At 33.1% G+C, this 26,341-nt stretch overlaps 1 protein-coding gene across 1 annotated transcript in view; it reads right to left on the reverse strand.

The window, feature by feature from the left end:
* The window catches only part of LOC136031148 (protein timeless homolog), a 117,136-nt gene that overhangs the window by 29,446 nt on the left and 61,349 nt on the right, over positions 1-26,341 (reverse strand). Inside the window, exons 8-14 of the mRNA XM_065710470.1 lie at positions 23,718-24,008; positions 21,651-21,731; positions 19,933-20,030; positions 16,851-16,925; positions 14,077-14,149; positions 11,115-11,256; positions 1,096-1,164 (exon numbers count right to left, since the gene is read on the reverse strand). Of these exons, the coding sequence (XP_065566542.1) occupies positions 1,096-1,164; positions 11,115-11,256; positions 14,077-14,149; positions 16,851-16,925; positions 19,933-20,030; positions 21,651-21,731; positions 23,718-24,008 (829 nt within the window). The remainder of the gene's footprint in view (positions 1-1,095; positions 1,165-11,114; positions 11,257-14,076; positions 14,150-16,850; positions 16,926-19,932; positions 20,031-21,650; positions 21,732-23,717; positions 24,009-26,341) is intronic.

Consider the following 26,341-nt stretch of genomic DNA (forward strand, 5'->3'; position numbering starts at 1 on the left):
CGAGTTCAACTGCCGACATTTAAGGGGGGACTGCCCCTGCCCATCCCGTAATTTACTGTACCAGGCCACATTTTGAAGAATACCTCGGAGTGTTTTCATTAGAAAAGACCTATTTTTGGTGTTTTCATTGAAAAAAAGGAACAACCGAAGTGCACTATTTGGGTGCCATGTGGCAAGTCCCACTTTCTAGGGCTATATCGAGAGAAAGGTTGAGATGGCTAGGACACGTTCTGAGAATTAAGAAAGAAAGATTACCAGAGATTGTCCTTGTCAGCGAAGGCCAAACGAAATGCAGGTCGTCCCCGAAAGGGGTGGGAGGATGTCTTAAGGAAAAGGTTTAAAGGGTAAGGCTTTGAATAGATTGGAATGGAAGAGAAGCATGCGTAGCTGCGTTGGCATCAAGAGGCTTCGAGCTGCAGTAAGTCGTTAATAGTAGTAGTGGCAGTAGTATGCTTGGACTAACCTTATTTTAGAAATAAGACATTCTACAAATAATTGATAAGCAATCCTACTTGAAATCAGGTGAGTTTCTCGTCCCGGAATTGTGATGATGATAGATAAAAACATAAGGCTGATTAAAAATAATCGAACAATTTGAACAACCAACTACAGTTAATTTTAAACAGAAAATACTCTGTCCTCACTGAAACAGGGCTTAAGGTTTTAATAATACCATAAACATCCATTCAGTTCCGTCAACAGTATGGCTTTTATAGTATTTTCATAAGGATGTTCAGTTCTTATGGACCTCTGTAGAAATAGGAAAACTTATGGTCGAAGCCTTGCTATAATAAAACAACACTGCGATGCAAAAGCAAACAAAAGTTAACTAGAGGGATTATTGCCGGGGAAGGGGAGTAGTTATAGTGCCAGTAAGTAGTTTCAACAAATATATTATCTTTCCATGATAAATACAGAAACAAGTTTCAAAAAACTGAACAAGAGCTGCGAACTGCCACTATCCTTGTAATTAAATATACCTGTCTTTTTGATATGTGATTTTAGGGACCTAATGATGTCTCATTTTGCAAACTCAAGGTAGCAGACAATGTAAATTATTACTAATCAAAGTGTTAAAAATATGAATAAACTTACCTTCACAGCTGGATCAACTTTCCTTTTGAAATCACGCAATACGCGCTGGAAAGTACGGAACAGCGTTGCCTGTAATATATAAGAACAAAAAGTAATTACTGTCATGGAGATAATCCTGTATATATATATATATATATATATATATATATATATATATATATATATATATATATATATATATATATATATATATATATATATATATATATATATATATATATATATATATATATATATATATATATATATATATATATATATATATATATATATATATATATATATATATATATATATATATATATATATATACTAGCTGTTGGGGTGGCGCTTCGCGCCACCCCAACACCTAGTTGGTGGGGGCGCTTCGCCCCCCCCCCCCAAGCCCCCCCGCGCGCGTAAGTCGTTACGCGCCATATTAGTTACGTGCCATTGTAGTTGTGTCCCTATGTCCCACCTGTGAATATAGATATATTTATATATATATATATATATATATATATATATATATATATATATATATATATATATATATATATATATATGTTTTTAACTACGTAAAACTTGCGAATATACAACATTCTTTGCTGTCCCATTGTCTGTGCATATAGATAGAATGTCAGGTTTAACGACTCTTGAACATGCAACATATAATGGTCCATGGGAAAACAATCCGTATTCAGATCTATACCTCATGATTCTATTGATTGCCCTTGAGCTTTGTTGATGGTGATTGCTAATCGACGATTCCCTGTGTCGCCATCGTCATTTATATATCCCCCTGAGCCCCCCGGAGTCCCTGTTGTAGTTGTATCCCTGTGTCCCGGTCGTCATGTCCCGGTGTCCCGGTCGTCATCTGTGTCCCGGTCTGTATATACATTCGTTTTTGAATTGGTCTTTTTTTAGGTTTTAGTTTTTTACCTTTAATTTGTGTCCCGGTGCTTTGTTGATGGTGATTGCTAATCGAACATTCCTTGTGTCCCGGTCGTCATTTATATTCTCTATGTGCCGGTGTCCCGGTCGTCATTTGTGTCCCGATGTCCCGGTCTGTAATTTCGTCAGTCGAAAACATGACGTCAGTCGACACAGAAACATGACGTCACCTAACAGATCCACAGACAGACAACTTATTTTTAAATATATAGATATATATATATATATATATAAATATATATGTATATATTTTCTTTTTAGTTTTTTTGTAGTTTTTACCTTTTTTAGTTTTTTTCTTCTTTTGTATTAATGCTAAAGCCAAGGTTCAAACCTGGAGCCTCTCGGACCTAGAACCTGAAACATAACGCTTTACCAACTCAGCTACTTCGGCTTGAATACATTCGTTTTGAGCAGCTTCCTCGGGTGTTGCCATTGTAGGTTCTTCAGTCATTTTACAATTAGAAATTTCTCTTTCAACGGTCTTCTTACAATTAAAAATTTGTCTTTGAACGATATTCTTAAATACCTGTGTCCTGGTCGTCATTTATATTCCCTGTGTCCCGGTCGTCATTTGTGTCCCGGTATCCCAGTCTGTAATTTCGCTTTGAGTGTCCCGGTCGTTATTTATATTCCCTCTGTCCCGGTCGTCATTTGTGTCCCGGTCGTCATTTGTGTCCCGGTCTGTAATTTCTCTTTGAGTGTTTTTTCTTTTTAGTATTTTTTAGTTTTTTACATTTTTTCTTTTTTCAGTTTTCTTTTTCTTCTTTATTTTTCAGCTTCACTATGAAATACATATCGCCGAACCTTTGTTTTTTTAACTAAAATCTGGTAGGCATTGATGACCTTATCCAAGTCAAAATCCCAAACCCAATCATCATCGCTATCATTTTCAGTTTTGATATGTTTTGACTCTCGCTGTCCAGGTGGATCTTCATCTAACTGCGCGGTTTTGCGTTCTTTATCCTCAAGCCTGTTTCCTTGCTGTTCTTTTGATTCCTCGGCACGCTTTCTTTTCTGACTTTCTCTATCAGCAGCAAGTTTTTTGGCATAGACTCTTTGAGCATCTTCATCGGCTTTTGCCATGGTAAGTTCGTCAGTCATTGTAAACTTAAACATTATTAGATTTCTACGTGAACATATGTCTTAAATATCTTGAATGACGTCACCGTCAAAGCAAAAATGACGACAACTAATTTCATGACGTCAGTCAACACAGAAACATGACGTCACCTGATCCACAGACAAACACACAGACAGACAACTTATTTTTATATATATAGATATATATATATATATATATATATATATATATATATATATATATATATATATATATATATATATATATATATATATATACATGCATAATAAAGTGTCTTTTCGTGTAAATATCCTGTATTTTACAGTTTTGTGATGGCCTAAAGCATGGAGGATCAGAGGAAATAAATATTTGTTTTTGTAATGTCAAGAATCTTAGAAAAACAAGAGCTAAGAGCTCATATGGCACTTGTGACGAGAAATGAAGAGCTAAGAGCCAAGATATCATATGGTATGAGCTCTAACAAAATTCTATGAATCAATAGATTTGAAAAATAAGAGGCTTAATGCCGGTCAGGATTTAAAATAAGAGCTCTGAGTCACGATATCCTTCTAAATATCAAAATTCAATAAGATCCGATCACCCACTCGTATGTTATAAATGCCTAATTTTTTCTAATTTTTCCTCTCCCTTTAGCCCCCCAGATGGTCGAATCTGGGAAAACGACTTTATCAAGTCAATTTGTGCAGCTCCCTGACACGCCTACCAATTTTCATCGTCCTAGCACGTCCAGAAGCACCGAACTCGCCAAATCACTGAACCCCTCCCCCCAACTCCCCCAAAGAGATCGAATCCAGTACAGTTCCGTCAATCACATATCAAGGACATTTGCTTATTCTATCCACCAAGCTTCATCCCGATTCCTCCACTCAAAGTGTTTTCCAAGATTTCCCCCTCCAACTCCCCCAATGTCAAAAGATCTGGTCAGGATTTGAAATAAGATCTCTGAGACATGAATTCCTTCTAAATATCAAATTTCATTAAGATCCTATCACCTATTCGTAAGATAAAAATACCCCAATTTTCATGTTTTCCAAGAATTCCGGTTTACCCCTCCAATCCCCCAAACGTCACAGGATCTGATCGGAATTTTAAATTATAGCTTTAAAGCACAAGATCCTTCTAAATATCAAATTTCATCAAGATCTGGTCACCCTTTCGTAAGTTACAAATACCTCAATTTTCAAAATTACCCCCCCCCCCCAACTCCACCAAAGAGAGCAGATCCGGTCCGGTTATGTCAGTCACGTATCTTAGACAGGTTTTTATTCTTCCCATCCAGTTTCATACTGATCTCACCGCTTTAAGTATTTTCAAAGATTTCCGGTACCCCCCAACTGCCCCCCCCCCAATTACGCTGAATCCGGTTGAGATTTAAAATAAGAGATCTGAGTTACGAGGTCCTTCTAAATATGAGATTTCATTACGATTCGATCACTCCTTCGTAAGTTGAAAATACGTGATTTTTTCTATTTTTTCAGAATTAACCCCCTCCCTCCCCACAATATAGCAGATCCATTCCAATTATGTAAATTACGTATCTAAGACTTCTGCTTATTTTCCCCACCAAGTTTCATCCCGATCCCTCCAATCTAAGCGTCTTCCATCATTTTATGTTCCCCCACCCCAAACTCCCCCCGATGTCACCAGATCCGGTCGCGACTTAAAATATGAGCTTTGAGACACGATGTCCTTCTAAATATCAAATTTCATTGAGATCCGATCACCCGTTCGTAAGTTAAAAATACCTCATTTTTTCTAATTTTTCAGAGGTAACCCCCCCCCCAACTACCCCAAAGAGAGCGGGTCCATTCCGGTTATGTCAATCATGTATCTAGGACTTGTGCTTATTTTCCCCACGAAGTTTCATCCCGATCCCTCCACTCTAAGTGTTTTCCAAGTTTAAGGTTTCCCCCTCCCAACTCCCCCTCAATGTCACCAGATCCGGTCGGGATTTAAATAAGAGCTCTGAGACACGATATCTTTCTGAATATCAAATTTCATTGAGATCCGATCACCTGTTCGTAAGTTAAAAATACCTCATTTTTTTAGTTTTTCGGAATTAACCCCCCCCCCCCCCCCAACTACCCCAAAGAGAGTAGATCAAGTCCGGTTATGTCAGTCACGTATCTTAGACAGGTTTTTATTCTTCCCATCCAGTTTCATCCTGATCTCACCGCTTTAAGTATTTTATAAGATTTCCGGTTCCCCCCCCCCCAATTACGCTGGATCCGGTTGAGATTTAAAATAAGAGATCTGAGTTACGAGGTCCTTCTAAATATGAAGTTTCATGAAGATCCGATCACTCCTTCGTAAGTTAAAAATACGTCATTTTTTCTAATTTTTCAGAATTACCACCCCCCAATAGAGCGGATCCGGTCCAATTATGTAAATCACATATTTAAGACTTCTGCTTATTTTTCCCACCAAGTTTCATCCCGATTCCTCCAATCTAAGCGTTTTCCATCATTTTAGGTTCCCCCACCCCAAACTTCTCCCAGTGTCACCAAATCCTGTCGGGACTTAAAATAAGAGCTTTGAGACACGATATCCTTCTAAATATCAAATTTCATTGATATCTGATCACCCGTTCTTAAGTTAAAAATACCTGCTTTTTTAAAGTTTTTCACAATTAACACCCCTCCCCCAACTACCCCAAAGAGAGCAGATCCGGTCCGGTTATGTCAATCACGTATCTTACAGGTTTTTATTCTTCCCATCCAGTTTCATCCTGATCTCACCGCTTTAAGTATTTTCTAAGATTTCCGGTTCCCCACAACTACCCTCCAATTACGCTGGATCCGGTTAAGATTTAAAATAAGAGATCTGAGTTACGAGGTCCTTCTAAATATGAAGTTTCATGAAGATCCGATCACTCCTTCGTAAGTTAAAAATACGTCATTTTTTCAGAATTATCCCCCCCAATAGAGCGGATCCGTTCCAATTATGTAAATCACGTATCTAAGACTTCTGCTTATTTTTTCCACCAAGTTTCATCCCGATCCCTCCAATCTAAGCGTTTTCCACCATTTTAGGTTCCCCCACCCCAAATTCCCACCAATGTCACCAAATCCGGTCGGGACTTAAAATAAGAGTTTTGAGACACGATATCCTTCTAAATATCAAATTTCATTGAGATCCAATCACCCGTTCGTAAGTTAAAAATGAAGTATTTTTAACTTGACATTGGGGGGGGGATCTGAGAGGGGGAAACCTTAAACTTGGAAAACACTTAGAGTGGAGGGATCGGGATGAAACTTGGTGGGGAACCTAATTTTTTCTAATTTTTCAGAATTAACCCCCTCCCCCCGAACTATCCCAAAGAGAGCGGATCTGTTTCGGTTATGTCAATCATTATCTAGGACTTGTGCTTATTTTTCCCACCAAGTTTCATCCCGATACCTCCACTCTAAGTGTTTTCCAAGTTTTAGGTTTCCCCCTTGCAGCCCCCCCCCAAATGTCACCAGATCTGGTCGGGATTAAAAACAAGAGCTCTGAGACACGATATTCTTCTAAATATCAAATTTCATTGAGATCCGATCACCCGTTCGTAAGTTAAAAATACCACATTTTTTTTAATTTTTCAGAATTACCCCCCCCCAACTACCCCAAAGAGAGCGGATCCGTTCCGGTTATTTCAATCATGTATCTAGGACTTGTGCTTATTTCCCCACCAAGTTTCATCCCGATCCCTCCACTCTAAGTGTTTTTCCAAGATTTTAGGTTTCCCCCTCCCAACGCCCCCCTCCAATATCACCAGGTCCGGTCAGGATTTAAAATAACAGCTCTGAGACACGATATCCTTCCAAACATCAAATTTCATTAAGATCCCACCACCGGTTTGTAAGTTGAAAATACTTCAATTTTTCTATTTTTACCGAATTAACGGGCCCCTCACTCCCCTCCCCAGATGGTCAAATCGGGAAAACGACTATTTCTAATTTAATCTAGTCCGGTCCCTGATACGCCTGTCGAATTTCGTCGTCCTAGCTTACCTGGAAGTGCCCAAAGTAGCAAAACCGGGACCGACAGACCTACAGAATTTGCGATTGCTATATGTCACTTGGTTAATATTAAATAAAAAAAAACAAGTTTTTTCAACTGAAAGTAAGGAGCGACATTAAAACTTAAAACCAACAGAAATTACTTCGTATATGAAAGGGGCTGCTTCCTCATCAACGCCCCGCTCTTTACGCTAAAGTTTGACTATTTCTCTCGACTCTTCTTTTTAAAACAGTAAAAAACTTTAGCGTAAAGAGCGGGGCGTTGACGAGGTAGCAGCCCCTTTCATATACGAAGTCATTTCTGTTGGTTTTAAGTTTTAATGTCGCTCCTTACTTTCAGTTGAAAAAACTTGTTTTTTTAATTTAATTTCTGAACGTTTTTGAATCAATGCATGTTTTAATTTTGGCTCTCTGCAGAGAAATGATTAAAACGAAATTTGATATATTTTTTTTTGTGGCTAAATGGCTTTCTCATAATTTTGATCGAATGATTTTGAGAAAAAAGAGCGGGGGGGGGGAAGCCTAGATGCCCTCCAATTTTTTGGTTAATTAAAAAGGCAACTAGAATTTTTAATTTTTTACGAATCTTTTTATTGGTAAAAGATATACGTAACTTATAAACTAGCTTACGTAAAGAATTTTTTATTCTCATGTTTTTATTACACATATGAGAGAATTCGCCCCCTCGTCAGTATCTCTCTCTTTACACTAAATCTTAAATTTTGTCCCAATTCATTAAGAACGACCCCTGAATCACAAAAGCCGTAGAATAAATAGTTGACATTACTAAAAATACTTTAGCGTAAAGAGCGAGGTATTAGGAGGAGGTGAGCGCCTCATATGGGTAATAATTTCTGTTCGTTTTAAGTGTTAATGCTGATCCTTACTTCCAGCTGAAAAAAACTTTTTCATATTTATTTTTTCATTGTTCTTTTTTTTTTTTAATAATGCTAGTAAATCCTGCGCTCCCTTCATGGAAATTTTCTTCCCCATGACAAATTCCTCGATGGAAAGTTCCCCCAGTATATCCCCCTCTTCTCAACCCCTCCCCCCAACCAAAAAATCCTACTGAAAACACCTGTACACTTCCCAATAACCATTACTATATGTAAGCACTGGTCAAAGTTTGTAACTTGTAGCCCCTCCCACGGGGACTATGGAGGAGTAAGTCGTCTCCAAAGACATAGTTATAAGGTTTTTCGACTACGCTGAATAAAATGGCTATCTCAGAATTTTGATCCGTTGACTTTGGGAAAATAATTAGCGTGGGAGGGGGCCTAGGTGCCCTCCAATTTTTTTGGTCACTTAAAAAGGGCACTAGAACTTTTCATTTTCGTTAGAATGAGCCCTCTCGCAACATTCTAGAACCACTTGGTCGATACGATCACCCTTGGAAAAAAAAATAAATAAATAAACACGCATCCTTGATCTGCCTTCTGGCAAAAAATACAAAATTCCACATTTTTGTAGATAAGAGCTTGAAACTTCTACAGAAGGGTTCTCTGATACGCTGAATCTGATGGTGTAATTTTCGTTAAGATTCTATAACTTTTAGGGGGTGTTTCCCCCTATTTTCTAAAATAACACAAATTTTCCCAGGATCGTAACTTTTGGTGCGTAAGACTAAACTTATATATTTAAAATCAGCATTAAATGTAATTCTTTTGATGTAACTATTGGTATAAAAATTACATTTTTTAGAGTTTTGGTTTCTATTGAGCCGGGTCGCTCCTTACTACAGTTCGTTACCACGAACTGTTTGACCAAGTGCCATAAAAATGGCAGAAAACTTCATTATTTTATCCTTGTTGCGTGCAGTATTCAGAAGTTGACTTTTAATTTCCGAGATAAACAAGGAGATATAACGACATAAGGTTCAGAAATTAAATTATGAAAAACCAGCAATAAATTGAATTGAATGAATAAATTTTTTTTTATTATTTTAGAAATTAATTACTAGGGGTGAAAATATTTACCAAGTCAAACGTATATACAAACAAACACATGTATATCATCGATTTTCAGGCCAATTTTAACAGATTAGTGTTTTGGCACAATCTGAATTACCAAACTTAAAACGGGGTGAAGCTTAAAATAGTGTTAAAGGCTAAGCTTTAAACTCTTAAAATGTAAAGGAGTTTTGACCATCACTTGTTATTTCTGTTGCAGCGTACTGATCTGGTTCTAACCACTCCCTTCTTGTAATGTGTAGTGCTTTAAATTTAGCCTTTAATCCCCTGAAATCAATAAACGGATATAACAACATAGGAGTTTTGAACGGGTAATTTTATGTATAAGGATCTTGAACTTTAGCTAAGGCTAAACCAAACAGAAGATTGATTCTAAATTAAAATATTAACTATAATTAAAAATTAAAGCATGCAAAACTTAACTCACAGTTGCTTTATTTAATGATTGTTTTTTTACAATTTCCTTCTTTAAAGCAAATAAGAGGTAAGGCTATAGCATTGCCCAAGTAAAGAGCCACATGCCTTCCATGAAATAGGATTATTCCTTTCTCCTGTCCTCCTAAGGAGGGCTATTCAAAACAGAAGAAGCATGTTGAAACCTGAAATATTGCTCTGATCCATGATAATACCGTCCTTAAAGTTTTCGTGTAACCCAACGTCTTATTCACCAAATTAAACAGGACATTTTCAATGAGACTAGAGGTTTCTTCCTCACTTTACCAATTATCTTTAACGAGGTGTGAGATATGCCCTGCAATTTTGACAAGATGATACATACTTTTTGTAGAAAAGGAAGCCTAAATATTAACCCTAATATTAAAAGCAAACACCTTAAAAGAGCAAAAAAAAAAAAAAAAAAAAAAAAACAGTATTCGTCATAAAGCAATGTCTTCGCCAGCAAAGAAGTATGGGATCTTTGACTTTAACACTGTCATTTTTAAGAAATACGCAAAAATTTAACGCATCAAATATTCATTTAAATAAAAACAAAAAAAATATGTAATTTTCCTACCTCCATAAAAAGCATGACAATATGCGCCATGGGCTTATTTATGCTAAGTTCGGTATTAATTATGTAGCAACAAGACACGGAAATTAACTTCTACTTTTTATTCATAAAATTTAAACTAAATATGCCAAAAGGCTGCCCACTAACTTTAATGTCCCTTGGCCGAATTAAGTTTAACCAAACAAGAATAAGTCAGATGTTCAGTGCAAAACAAAACCTGGTCATATGATAATGCCTCTAGTTTTTTTTTATTTTATTTTTTTATTGTTATTATTATTTTGACCTATTATAATATATTATTATTATATTATTAATGTTATTATTATTATTATATTATTATTATTATATTATTATTTTGTTATTATTGTTATAAATATATTAAATAATTAATATTAATATTGTTATAACCTGGTCATATTATAATACCTCTAGTTTTTTTTTACTTTTTTATTATTATTATTATTATGGGCAAGATGACTTTGTGCTGCAACGAGTTGCTAGTAACAAGAGTGGTATTAGTTAGATGCCTTCTGTAGAACAACACATGACCTTAGATACCAGAATTAACAATATTAAGTACTTCTATTTATCCCATCGATTTATATATAAAAATCGAGCTATCACCAAGCGATCCTTCCCGCTATTACGTGGATATTTAAATAATACTGGATACTTAAAATTAAAATGGAACAATTCTAGTTCAACGTTAAGACACATAATAATTTTTACATGTCCCCCTGCTCATCATTATCAGCAATGATTACCTAGCAGGTGGGTTATATAGCCAGTGGTCGCATGGCAGGTAACAGCATTTTTTTTTTTTTTTAGATATGCTGGAGTCAGAATATTCTTAATTTGAATCGTCCGTTGTCAAGATATAGTTCAACATTATTTTTTAAATCCTGTTACTTACATCAATCGTAATATCCCAAAAACCATAAATCATGAACCACTCGAACCAGATTTAAAAAGATTTCTGGTTAATTTTATGAAAAAATACTCACTTGAAAAAACATGGCAGGATGATTACAGTCCCATGCTATTCTATGCATTAGCTTAATGGTTGCATGATTAGTAAACGTTGTTTCTTTATCATAATTTGCTAGTTGTGCATTGAGCGCCTGTATTATTCTCGGATTACAGAGCCTGAAAAAAGAACAATCACAACAACCATGTATCCCACATTAATATACCAGACACGTACGCTGGTAGGGTAGGGGGAGATGGGCTCAAAGGGGTAGAGACAGATCTTTCTTGTATCTTTCAACTTATTACATTATACTATAATTTCTATTCTTTCAAATTTATAACTCCCACCTCCACCCTCCCCATTACTAAAAAAAAATCCTACGTCAGTACATTACTGAACTGTGCCCTTATTTTAAGCTATCACAAACAAAAAAAGAGAAACACGATTCTCCCGATTTTCATTGCCCACTAAGAAAAATGACGTGCTTAAACTAGTGAAATCTGATTTGCAGGTTAACACGTCAAGCAGCATGTTTTATAGGAAAGGAAGAAGGACATTCAAACCTCCACCATCCCCATATCTGGCCTAATTCCCTAACATCCTCCATTTTTTTCTTCTCTTTAAAAGTGTATATTAGAAAAAACTACCACGACCACTACTGCTACAAGCAATTCAAAGCAGGAAAAAGCCACCTGGAGTCAATACAGCTGCACACCCTCCTCGTTCTCCTAATCTATCCAAACCTTCACTCTTTACCCAATGCAATCTAGTTCCAACTTTCTTTAAACATTTTTTCATGATTTCTTCCCACCCAATTTGGGACGGGTTCTTCTTTAACCTCTGTCAAGTTCCTGAGGAAAAAAAATCAGCACATAAAAAAATCCATGAAAACAAGTATCAGACACAACCCTACCTCAGTCGTAATTCCAGACTGAACCAACTACTAACCTCACTTTTCACCACAACAACGCTATTCTTGTACATAACACTCATCACTTTAATGTATTAATCTAGTGTACCATACAAGGATAAGAACAGAGTTTTTCTATGAACTGAATCAAATTCCTGTTTATAATCTATAAAACTGAGGACTGAAGAAGTCTGACAATTCAGATACTTATCAGTTATATTAACTGAATAGTGAGAGCCAGGTTAAGGTAAGTTTTACCCTTTCTTGGACGCCACCCGTCATCTGTTAGAGCTATTACTACAGAATCTCTTAGTCTCATAGGTATCATCATACTAATTACTATTTACTTCTCGAAATTACTTTCCGCAAAAGCTATCATTCAAAAACCTCTTGTACAAACCGCTCCTCTCTTTTATCAAGCTAAAAGTCTTTTCGATAATGTTCCTAGTTGCGTCTCTAACTTTCCTCCCGAAGATTTTTTTTTTTTTTTTTTTTTTGACGCTGATCAGTAGTTCTTGATGAGCATATTCAAGAGGATACCTTAAGTTTTTTCACACAAAAATTCGTGCATGCGATACACCATTTAAAAATTCTAAGGGCTTGACAACTTCCACATTGTGGTCCCTATTAGAAAAAAATGTATTCAAAATTTAAGACAAGGGAAGTGCTTGTAAGTGACAATTGTTTTATATGCCTTCGTCACCTTTGTGACCAGGGGTTTCCATCTTTTGCTAGTTGGTGCACCAATTAGTTACTTCAAATAAATTTGAGGATACGCATTGAGGATAGGATTTAATGGCAAATATTCTAAGCCCTTTAAGAAATGAGGGACATTTGCAAGTTTTGTATAGTGGTTAAACAAACTAACTAGTTGTCAGATAGTTACAGGACTGCCTAACCTTGACCTTCTTAAATTAATACTTCAATTTTAAAATCTTGATTTAGCCTGCTTACCTTAAGGCCCCTGTCTGCTTATGGATCACGTAAAAAGTGCGGCAAATATTGAGGTGTCTTACTATTGATTATGGCACATGCTGAATCTCAAGGGAAAAAAATTTCTTCGCATAGTTCTGTGTACCTTGCATACAATAATTAGGGACATGAAAAATGGGATCTCCAAAATTAACTGGAAGTTTAGTCACGTTTCATATTTTCTCAATATTATCAAATAGTCGTCTCCCACATGCTAAATATACAGACGTAACAGTGAGCAATGTAGGCAAAAATAATCAAATGTTTCCTTACAAGTTCACTGCAGTTAGATCGTTGGAAAATAGACTCAGTGTTCATCAAGCTCTTAAAATATGTGATAACATTGGCAACTTCGTAAAAGAGTTGAACGGAGTAAACAAACTCTATATCACCTAATTTCATGCTTCCTACCCTTGGAGTATGAGTTTCTGCAACTCCTAAGAAGTCCAATCCGAACCGTCTGAACTCGTCAGTTAAAATGACGATACGATAGTTATTTTTTAACGTCGTAATATACCAAGTTCCAATCTTCTGTTCTTTAAATCATTGAAATTATTTTGGGCATCCCATAGTAGATAAATTAGCCATTATGACCAAAGATGGTTCTTCTGCTCCTTCTTTTAACTGCAAACTATGTATATAAAATACCCAGTTCACTAAATGCTGAAACATAAACGTAATAAAAAGAATTCACTCCTTTTCGTTAAAAATAAGTACGCAAAAAAGAATTGTTTTCTTTCCACATAAATGAATATTAAGCAGATAGGTCCTCACTTATTATAGATACCGAAAAAGCGTAAGCTTCAATCGTAGCCTTTTAAAAATAAATATAGCCAAAGTGTAGCTTTTTAAAAATAAGGCTTAAAAGCATATTTTAATTCATTCTTGTGCAATGCGTAAAGAATAAGTCAAATCTGACAATAAGAGCGTAAAAACAGCTTATATCGGAGTTTCTAGCAAATAATGTAAACTTCAGGATCTAAAGATACAAATGTAGACTTTAAGATGTTTTCCATTGGCAATATTGTTTGAAGCTACTTTTAAAAAAGAAGATAAAGAACTTGAAGAAAAACACGCCAAAATAGTAACCTCCCAAATGTTATAGCATATTTACCTTCTTTCATAACTTGGGAAGTCGAATTCTTGCTCCGATATCGCTACCATGTGCCTTTCTTCTTCCTCTTCTTCTACAAAAAAAAAAAAAAAAAAAAAAAAAAAAAAAACAACAATGGTAGAAAACATCACAACAAAAAACTTGATGAAAGGTACATTCCTAAAACCGACACTAGGAAGGAACCGAGCCCAATTAAACAAGTACCCTTCGTTGATTAAATTAATAGTCATACTCCTTTATCATTAAATAATTTAATTTCATATATTGACAAATTGTTAAAGCCCTAAACGGAAAATTCATTACGAGTTTACAGAAAAATCAATATTTTTTTTTTCTTAATTTAATTTCTATTACAGACGAGCATAAGAGTATATGATATTTATCTTGAACTTACTTATTACCTTTTATAGATTTTTTACTAATTATTTTCTAAATTTCTATTTCATTCTTTCGTCTGTGTTGGAAATGGAAATAATCAAATAAATTCCCCTTTTAGCGGTTGTTTCCTTCTTTTATTGAATTGTCCTCTTCTTATTTTACGTCAACGGTTTCCGTCCCTACAACAGTTATGCCTTTTGGGCCTTCCCTTTGCCTTTACTTTCCTTCTTTTTATGTCTGCTTGCTTTCTAATGGCGATGTTTCTGTTCATTTATAAGCAATCCTCAGGATGAAAAAAAGTAACAAACAAATTGTGAAACAAGCCGCTCAAAAACCATAGAAAACAGCGCGAACAAAGTGACAACAAAGATAAGTTCCTCCTTTTGATTATAAATTAGTAATAATATTACTGATAAAATACTCAGAATTTGTATGAATTTTCTTATGCGTAACAGAGAATGCGTCTAACCCTTAGTTCTGTACTAAAAGGAAAAAGAAATATCCAAGACTTACAAAATTCAAAAGTAACCCCTGCTTGTGATGTGCATTCCGTTTATATTCTCATTAACAATTTTAAGCCATTACATAAGAAAAAATTTGACTCTATAATATAACCGAAAATATCTATTCTTTTAAGTACATTGCGACATCTCGCAGGGAAACATATTTCTCCATTTCATTTTATTTTGTCACTTTTTACTTTAATAAGTATCTTGGTTGCTCTTGAACTGATAAATTTTCTTTCCAAAAAAAAACTTGCAAGAAAACGTTGAAAACTGAGATTATTGCATTATTATTTAATGTTTTAGCATTGACTTAGTAATATTAAAATCAAAAATATTACTGATCACTCGATTCCTGGCAATTTGGTCTATCTTTATTTTTTGAAAATTCCCTTACGAATGGAGAATGTTAAGAGATAATCAAACAATCCGATCCGAAAATCTTAAAAAAATTAAAAGCGACAAAAAAGGACTAAAAACAATAAACAAATATCGCAAGTTTATTCTAACAGAAAGGAGCTGAAAAGCCCAAGCTTAAATTAGAAAATACGGTGTTTTGATTTAGGATATTTTGATTGTACTATTTCTGTGATAAAGATTCTGATGAAGATTGTCAAACCTAGAACCTAAAAATTCATAGATTTCCTTCCTGGCTTTTCCGTTAAATTGTTTTAAAAAAAAGAGAAAACAAACTAGCCACATTTTTTTTCTTTTTACTTTTTCGTCCGTTTATGATGGCATATCTTTAATGCTCATCTTTTCTCAGATTGTTTTGAAAACTAATGCATAAACCATTAAAAAAAATAATAACAATAATTTTCTTTAAGAGTGTTGTAAAATCTGTTACCAAGTATATATACGTGTTTCCCTTTTTCTGTGAAAACAAAAGTTCAAAGTTCAAAGAAATTCTAGATATTTCATTAGGCTTTCTTCATTGACACCAAGAGCAATATCTGAGCTCAACGGATTGATAAACTGTCTTCCCTGAAAACATTGTTATTGCAAAACTCAAAGAAACGGCTTTACTTATAACGCTATCAGAAATTAGTCAAAGCATTCCTGATCTACTTAACGAAATCAAAAGATTTAATTAAAGGCTCTTATTTTTAGTCGTCAAAACAAATTCGTGAAAAACAAGAGGAAGAAATAACAGATATATTTAAAATAAACACTAAAGGTGAAAGATTCAAAACTGCAGATTTAAATAATAATAATGAAAATAGTACACCCAAACCCTCTATAAAGAATCCAAAAAGAGGAACATAACGAACAGAAAACATACACCATGTGTCAACACATATACACCAAAACAACCACTAAAACTCAAGACAGGTAACACACTATATATATATATATATATATATATATATATATATATATATATATATATATATATATATATATATATATATATATATATATATATATATATATATATATATATATATATATATATATTATATATATATATATATATATATATATATATATATATATATATATATATATATATATATATATATATATATATATATATATATATATATATATATATATATATATATATATATATATATATATATATATATATATATATATATATATATATATATATATATATATATATATATATATATATATATATATATATATATATATATATATATATATATATATATATATATATATATATATATATATATATATATATATATATATATATATATATATATATATATATATATATATATAATATATATATATATATATATATATATATATATATATATATATATATATATATATATATATATATATATATATATATATATATATATATATATATATATATATATATATATATATATATATATATTGAAGGTTATAGATTACCTTCACTGAAATCCGCTCCATTGCCATCTAAGAACTCGTTCGAAACTTCTGGTATTTCTTCTGGCTGATGGATTTCTGGAAAAAAAGATTATTTCTAAACTTACAGCAATAGACATTCCATTATTTAAAGTAACAAAGTGTAAAATGCCAGATTCAAGAAATTGTAATTCAAATTTTTTTACTTGAAAACGGATTCTCACATTGTTGCAAAGATGGCAGATCCCTAAGGGAGAGTATCAGGGGAAATTTCCAGAGAGGTTCGGTGCAAAATAAAAATAGTATTTTTAAGCTTAAATATTTAAATATTAAACCTATTAATTGTTCACAGACACTCGGGAAAGGTACAACCTGTTTATAGATGTGCCAGTATTGATTATGTGTTATTTGGAGACAAAAACTAAAAGAAGACAATCAGCAACTTTCAGGTACCACAGGAGCAGAATAGATGATTATAGGCAGCAAGCTAAATCCGCGAGCTAAAAACCGTGAAGAAATTACATACCTTGTTTTGACTTTAAATTTGATTTGTATGTAGATTTTTTTTTAACTTGGACTTAAATTTCACTTCGGCAATAAAAGTCAGCATTTAACGCGTATAAATTAAGATTCCTATAAATACAGAAATACACTAGATAGTTTATTTTGAGCATAACTCAAAACAAAATTGAAATAGATACCTCTTTAAGAAAAAGCAAGTAAATGGCTATACAAATTAGTTTGTAGGCCCATGGATGAGAATTTGAGAAGGAATTTTCAGGAACCATTGAATATAAAACAGGAGAGTTTAAAATTTGACAATGTACAAGATAGATGAAATGATGATAATAATAAAAACAATGCTCGTAAAGTTGCAGAAGGTATCTCAGGGACAAAAGTAAAAGTAGCTAGGGATATTACCGAAAACAGTTCCAAGTTCGTAGAAAAAAGAAGTAATATGTACCAAAAGTTTTGAAAGATACATCATATGAGAGTAAGAGAGAAAGTAAGAGAAGTAGATAAGGCATTAAATTATAAATAAAGTAGGTGTGAAACAGAGGTGGTGGACATAATTGCCAGATGCAGCTAGACGGCATATTAATAAAATATTATATTGACAGTCATAAACTTAACTATTCAACGTTTGGAAAATATCCCGTATATAAGGTGAAGGACGAATCATATTACGTTATTACATTATTATTAATGAATTATTATATATTAGACTATTTGCTATTAAATTGTTGCTAATTATTATTATAGTTATTATCTTTAAATTTAGAAATTGAGAGACAGTAATAGATTTGACGTTTTTAGCTTAAAAGTAGGAGCGGGACCTCAATTGGTGATAGGGAAGTATTACAGAGAGATGGTAAGAACATTTTGAGAATGTGTTAAACCGTGATAAATTTGTAGGAAAAGATACAGAAAAAAATTACATTTTGTTTGCAATTTGGAAATGAAGTAAGGTGAATTTTGCAAAGAGGAGTTAGAGAGAGAACTAAAAGGGTTAAAACAATATCAAGTCCTTATAGTGTGGTGAATGAATCATTGAAACAGGGTGGTTGAGAAGCTAGAGATAAATTACAGAAGATTATTAATATAATTTTTGAGAAAGGCGAGGTATCTCGCGATTTTAGGAAGACTTCGATTTAACCCCTTTGTAAGAAAGGTAAGTCTGAAGAAAATTACTTAGCATGATAATACTAATTGGATTAAAAGGTACTGTAGTTTAAGAGATGAGCAGTGTGGTTTTAGGAAGGGGAGAGGATGCGTCGAAAAATTATCACTCATAGATTAATAGTTGAGAAGCATCTGGATCATTCTTCCCCTATCCTCAGTCTTATGGATTATGAACAGAAATTTGATTCAGCCGATAGAAAAGCTTTCTTAAAGGTCCTTTCCTTGTATGGTATACTAGATAAGAACGTAAAGGTCATTAGTGCTACATACAAGAATGATATTGCAGCGTTTAAGGCAAGAATCTTAAGGTTAGTTAGTTTGGTGTAGAATCAGGAATTACTCAAGGTTGTATCCTAACCCTATTATATGAAATATTTTTATAGAATTTGTCCTAAAGAAAACGGCAAAGGCTATGAGAGAGCAGAGAATAAAATGGAAAGGCGAGTTTATTTGAAGGTTAGGAGAGATCGTGATGCAAGAACTGGTTTGGAAATTAATGATAAGAAGAAAATGTTGCTCGGACTAGGAATAAATCAAGGTGATGTTGGGTAACAAAATGATCGATCAGATGGACAGTCATTTACTTGGGAAGTATTAATAGTAAATATGGTGGATGCATTAAATGTGCAGTATGTAGAATAGCCAAGGCCAAGGGCGTTTCCTAATATTAAAAAAAAGTTTGGAAGAATAAGAAAATAAGTTTGAGAACTAAGTTTAGAATATTGGAAGCTAGGGTAATGATAGTGGTCAAGCATAGTTTTGAAACGTGGGCGCTTCAACAAGCAGAGAAAGCTTCGCAAAATGTTTTACAAAGGAATCGTCTTCGAATAGCTTTGGGTGCCCCTTTCACTGACCAGATGTCAAACAATAAGATGTAAGAGAGATGCGGTCCAATTTGACCTCCTAGGGCCATGATGAATGAAAGGTTGAGATGGCTAGGACACGTTTTATGGATGAAGGATAACATATGGCCAAATATTGTTATTTGAGACCATCCATATGGAGCCATACAAAAAGCAGGTCGTCCAAGAATGGGGAGGAAAGAGGTTATAAGGAAGGATTTAAAGATTCGAACTTCACGGAAGGGAGTAACGAGTGAAGCTCTGAGCAGATTGGGGTAAAGGAGGAGCGTGTGCAGCGTTGGCTTTAGTCGGCTTATTGTTGCACTGAGTTCTTATTAGTAGTAGTAGTGGTAACAGTATCCAGATAAAAAAAATAGCTGTGAAAAAGAAGGATTGGGTTTCAAAACTATATTAAGAATTTCAAAAAAAAACAAAAAAAACTTACATTCGTTACCACATTTGACAGCTCACACCTCGTGAAATCCTAAAATTATTATTTCGAACATCTTATTCTAAATATATTCAACACTATGAAGAAAAGATAAGAAAGAATCCTCGAACTCGTTTCAACGAAAGATTACCTGAAAATTCGTAAAAGAAAATTTCTTTGATAACATCTACTTCTTCTGTAGTACTAAGAGAGGGGGAGCCAAACACATCACCTTCCGGCCAAACATCTCTGAAATTTACACGATTACTCAAAGAAAACATAGACCAGGATAGATACTCGGGAAGAAGAAATTCCCATTGAAACAAGTTTTGAAAAAAAAGCACAGAAACAACAGCTCCGAAATCGAACTTTAATTCCGAAAGTTATGCAATGAATTGTATGATGAACTTATACAATAAGTGCTACACAGTTAGTTTTAAGTCAAAAGACAACATTAGTTCAAAAACTGCTCACTCTCACTGCGTAAAAAGCGATATATGAGATTTCTGGTCAAACACCTTGGTTATCAAAATAAATTCTTTCAAACACAAAGTAAACCAGAATTAGTTCAAATATTCCATTTTCAGTTCTAAAATGCAAATCATTACTTTACTTTTGGCACCTAATATTTCCCCTGCCCTATTTTCTCCATTATTTTACTTATCATTACTGCTGAAAAAGCCTAATTTCTATCATAGGAGTGGCTTGAATATTACGTGTTCCCGATTCTATTTCGTTGGGTTTAATCCTCGATTTTATCGCCAGCTTAATTCACTAAAGCCCTTTTTGAGCAAAAACTAGCTCTATTATTACATTTACGAGATAAACCAAAAAATTAAAAAAACACAAAATGTTTAATTTTTTATATCAGTTTATCATAAGATATCAAATAAAAAAAAAACACAAACTAATATGAATGAAAAAAAGATTTTTGAAAAAGCACTACAGCACTATTTTTTTTTTTTTTTTTTTTTTTTTTTTTTTTTTTTTTTTTTGGAAAAAACACTCAGTGTTTTCCTTTTTATTCCGTGGTTTTAGTTCTCAAATCAGTCGTAAAAAAGTCAGGTTCCATGAAAAATACAAAACTTTGAGGATTATTAGCCACAGCACTTTTCAAAATTGACACACGTGTCACTCTCTCTCTTTCTCTGTCTCTCCCTCTCTCTATCGTTATCTGATCTTCTACCGTTGTCTCTCATTCTATGTATCTATTCTTCTTTCGCAACGGAACAATCGCATGGTAGAAAAAATGTGCTTATAAAAGATTAAAATATTAGCTGTAGGGTACCACCACAAATAAATCAATGGAAATAGAGGTGCTTAAAAAAATATCCCTTTAGAAAATAAAATGCATATATATATACATACATATATATATATATATATATATATACATATATATATATATATATATATATATATATATATATATATATATATATATATATATATATATATATATATATATATATATATATATATATATATATATATATATATATATATATATTATATATATATATATATATATATATATATATATATATATATATATATATATATATATATATATATATATATATATTCCTGGGAGGGTGTAAAGAGGGAGGCTTTAAATAGATTAGGTTGGAGGAGGAGCGTGCGTAGCTGTGTTGGCCTCAGGCGGCTTGGTGCTGCAGTGAGTTATTAGTAGTAGTATATTATATATATATATATATATATATATATATATATATATATATATATATATATATATATATATATATATATATATATATATATATATATATATATATATATATATATATATATATATATATATATATATATATATATATATATATATATATATATAGGACTTAAGATCACCTTGCAGCTCGAAACAGAGCACTTGCTTCACTAGCTTTCCTTTGTCGAAGAAGGAAGTGGATACGCTTTACAGCTGTACGTCTGAAAAAAAGCAGGAAATTAATTGAAAAACGAATACGACACAAAATTTAATGCTCAATTAGCCCAATATTGTTTACCCACTATGCTTATTTACCAAACGCAATTTCATCTTAACGTATAATGCTCAACTGTACTATAATAACGAGATTTAATAATTTTAATAGAATCAAACCAAATTAAAGAAGCAACTACACATTTCTAAAAATTACAAAGCAAATTTTGTGCAATTTTATAAACTCAAAAGATATATCAGATAAAAGCATAAGAAGGATAAACCTGTACTTTCTTGACTTTTTTAAAATTATGACTTGTACTCCTTATATATTATGATAGCCAATGTCCAATCACCTACATGTTTTGATGTAAACACGTGTGTATACATGCGATCAGTTCCTGCTAGATTCCTCATAAGTGCGTTTTGATTCACCGTATAGGATAAACCCCACTTTAAGAATCTTTATCTTTTTCCAAGTTACTGAAAAAAAAAATAAGATACTCCATTTCACTTATGGGACATCGTACACTTCAAAGGTGTGATATATCCCCCATTGCATTTCCTGGCTGAAGAGCCATGAAACGGACATCAGCATCACCGGTAGAGACTGTAAGGTCCAAGTAAGCCGCATTATTTACCATTTTCTACTCTTTTTCTTAGGGAATAAAAATTTATTATGAAGCTTTTTGTTCACTTCAAAGGTTCCATAAATCTAACTTGAATACGTCTGCGTATATGTTTCCAAATCTTTTGCCATTTTTAGAAAAAAGTATTTTTAATACTACACTCACTCGTAAATAATTGTACATATTTATTTGTTTTAATTCATTATTCTTTTTATTCGTTGTGGATTTTAAAGTTTCTTTTTCTTTAATTTGAACTTGCAGTTATTTATATTTTATTTTTTATAGATAAATTGATACTTGAATGTCTTAAGTTTTAGTTTGACTCTGTGATATTTTGAATCAACATATAAATCTGTATGACGATGGCTATGGCTTTGATTTTTAAATGTTAGTGCCTTATCTATTATTATGACAAGAACTGCCACTGATCAGCAAGAGAAACGCCCGTGTAAGGCGTTTGACAATAAAATCGTTTGAAGATAACTTCGAAGACCACACTGCCTTTCCATGACGAAAGTAAAACAGTTCAAAATAGGGATGGCACCTTTTTATTGACAGTGAATAGATATAAAATTATTTAATGGAAATATCCAGTTAAATAATTGGAAATATCCAGTTAAATAATTTTATATCTATTCACTGTCAATAAAAAGGTATCATCCCTATTTTGAACTGTTTTACTTTCGTAAAATCGTTTGAGTTCGAGAAAAGAAAAATTTAATATAGCATACAATTTTCCATCACCCATTGTTTTCACATACAAATTTTAGATGCTAATTCTTTTTTCAGAAGATATTTTTTTTTATTTAAAAAAATGAAAATCAATAACAGTTGTCTACAAAAATATTTCACGCCAAACTACACTGGACTAAAACTGTGATCAGACAACGTCTACCTCAAACAATTTTGGTTGAATGATATACCAATTTTTTTTATCTCACAAGTAAAAAAAACACAAGTAAGAAAAAAAAGAAACACTTATAGATTATGAATGAAAGAGAATAATTGGTTAGTGAAACTTTCAACAGTAATTACAACTTACTCTTTAAAATAAATATGTCTAATCGTATTAAAAGATAATTCTAAAAATCTATAGCGCAAAACATGGCTGGGGAGGAATTATAAATCCATTTAAAATTCAGCGTAAGAATTCAAATTCGAATCCTATTTTTCAGCTGTCGAGCCAGAAAAAAATGAAACAAAGTCGACTTTTGTTCTTCAACCTTGTCAAAGTAGTATCCCTGCTGATGACAAAATACACTCAAAACACTGGTTTTGTTCATTCCACTAAAAACAGTTGTCTTTTTGAGCTGTGTCACTTCTGAAAAATATATGCGATATAATAGAATTATCGCAAACACTTACTTTTGATCGTCCATGCTTTCATCAGATGCAGGGTCAAATGGCATGGCTTCGTCTACACCCAGGACTACTCCACCCAAGATCATTTCTAGTTCTTCTCTCATGTCTTCCCATATTTGGCTTATTTGCTCTTCCGTTTGCTTCTCTTCATGTTTTACTTTATTTTTTTTCTTGTCTGATTTCTTTCTAATTCCTTTCTTCTTTTGAATTACAATATGACGATTTGATTTTGCAAACTTTTCAAGCAACTTAAAAAAAATGTGTGTGGACTCAATCAGATCCCTTCGGAAAGTCCTAAAAAGATTACAAAAGTTTAATAGAAGATTAAAAACTGAATACAAATTTAAGCTCAACATTCTATAAAATGCTGTTAACTCGGTGATAAAAAAAATGGATTTGATGTCTCCATTGATTATTTGATTTACGATCAAATTGTCTATGATTATTATTTACTGTTTCCACTGAAATCATTGACTTCAATTACAACCTTTGAGGTTACAAAAAAAAGTACTGCGATAGCATGACCACAAGGAAAAATTCAAACATTAATATTAGTGTGTCATTTGCTAATCTGTCATGCAAGAGAACCCACATTAGCAAGGAGGCCTCATTGCACAGGCATTATTAAGTTCCCTGATTTATACCATATTTCCCTACACTCCTGTTAACATTCACTTGATTTTCAATCTTTCGACAAATGTAGTTAGCTGCCTCTCTAACATAAATTCCACCGCAAGTTCCTATACCTAAAGCAAAATAAATTGATGCTGATTTGATAACATGTACATTTGATGTTTCCTTGGTATCATGTTTCGCCGGTTTTTTTCCGCTGGAATGTTCCGGTGAAATGAGATATTATGCTTCACAAAATCCTCTAGTGGGTTTGGATTCCATCAGACACATTTGCATAGGCGTATTTAAAAAAAAATAGGACCTACCGACAATGATCCGGACGAAAAAAAAATATTTAACCTCTCTAGTACAAAGAATACCTTATATAGCATTAAGTACCGCATAACAAGACTATGCTAAATTGCTCACCCGGACACCTCCTCCCACGTATACTAACCTTCAGATTTTTTAACATGATCCTATCCACTTTAAAATACACTAGATGTTTATTGCTGAAATACTACTTTATATATGCACCATATTAGGTAAAGTTTACAATAATCCGTTCTAAATGACATCCCTCACACTTTTTTACCCACATTCCTAGGGGAACACATACCCCCAGTTCAAATTCCTTGAGCTATGTGCTGTGATTAATCATTATTTATTTAAACACGCCCTATCTCCAAAAAATTATGGAATTGTCATTTCTTTGTCATAAAGACATACTAAATATGTTACATAATTCTTGACAATCACAATGTAAAAGCTGCGATTGATCCTGGAAATACCAATGACGACCAGCGTTTCTTCAAGATATCAAATTGAAGGAGTGGCGCAATTTAAATTAGGCTTAACGAATACAAGGAGGGTGACTCAAATGATTTCCGATCCACCTCTTAATCTTAAACATGTCTACCTAACTACACGTAATCGTACCTGTTGTCTTCCAAGCGAGGATATACACGTAATCGTATACTGAGGCATAAGTAGCAATCACAGAATGTAGTTTGCCTATTTAAAGAATTGAAAATTTTCAATTACCACAAAATTTCATTTAATAATTACAAAACGGAACTAATTTGGAAATCATAAAGAAGTTTACAAATTAGAATTTTGCGTTCACTTTACATGATTTTTTTTACAAGTAAATAGGAATAACATTAAGCAGTATATTTGGTTCCCAAGGCTTCTTAGGATTTTATCAATTAAGGGAACAAGATAATGAACTGTTGAAGCTTGCTTTAGGCTAGCGAACTGTTCAGATCGAATAGCAGGAATAATTTACGCTCTTAGATGTTTGCACCCCAAAACTTTTGATAGGCTGAGAAAAGACAGGAGTTTAAGCAATTGGCCATGCAGTGCTAAGTCAGTATTTTGCTCTTTTTATTAGCCGGAGCGATGTATCCAATTTCGCAGCAATCAGAAAACTTGCTACTTTTTGTTATTTGATTAAAATATCCACAAAGGACTTGCACCTAAAAATTTATTTTCGTTTGCCTGCGAGACATGCTTTGTAGCGTCATAGGGAGCAGTAAAATTCAAGATGGTAGGATTTCTTGGAAAGTAGTTGATTTAGGTGGATGAAACTTTTCCAACTGGATCTACAGTTCAAATTATATCCCAAGAAGCTATTTTCAAGTTCCAATTTCTACTCATTCCCTATTTCCAAGACTTAGAAGGTTGCATAAAAACCGTTCTCCTGTTTGACAACAAATATATTTTCCTTAATTTGGGTTTCAGTCTACTCTTTTTCTGACTATTGGTTTTGAAAATACCATTCCAATTGTTTGAATTAAACTTAAGGCCGAATTAGGATTATACGGCAAAACTCTAAATGATGTGATCTTCGTTTTCTTAGAAATTAGTGAGTTAGATGAAAAAACTTTCAGGATTGAATTTCGGTTTTCAACTATACTCCAGGAAATCTTTGAAGCATCTACCTCCATCCGTTCCCTCTCTAAAGGGCATTAAGCTTTGTAGAACTTAGACTTTAGGTCTGTTGTATTAAGAAA

The sequence above is a fragment of the Artemia franciscana genome, chromosome 9 (genome assembly GCF_032884065.1).
Source record: "Artemia franciscana chromosome 9, ASM3288406v1, whole genome shotgun sequence".
NCBI lineage: Eukaryota > Metazoa > Arthropoda > Branchiopoda > Anostraca > Artemiidae > Artemia > Artemia franciscana.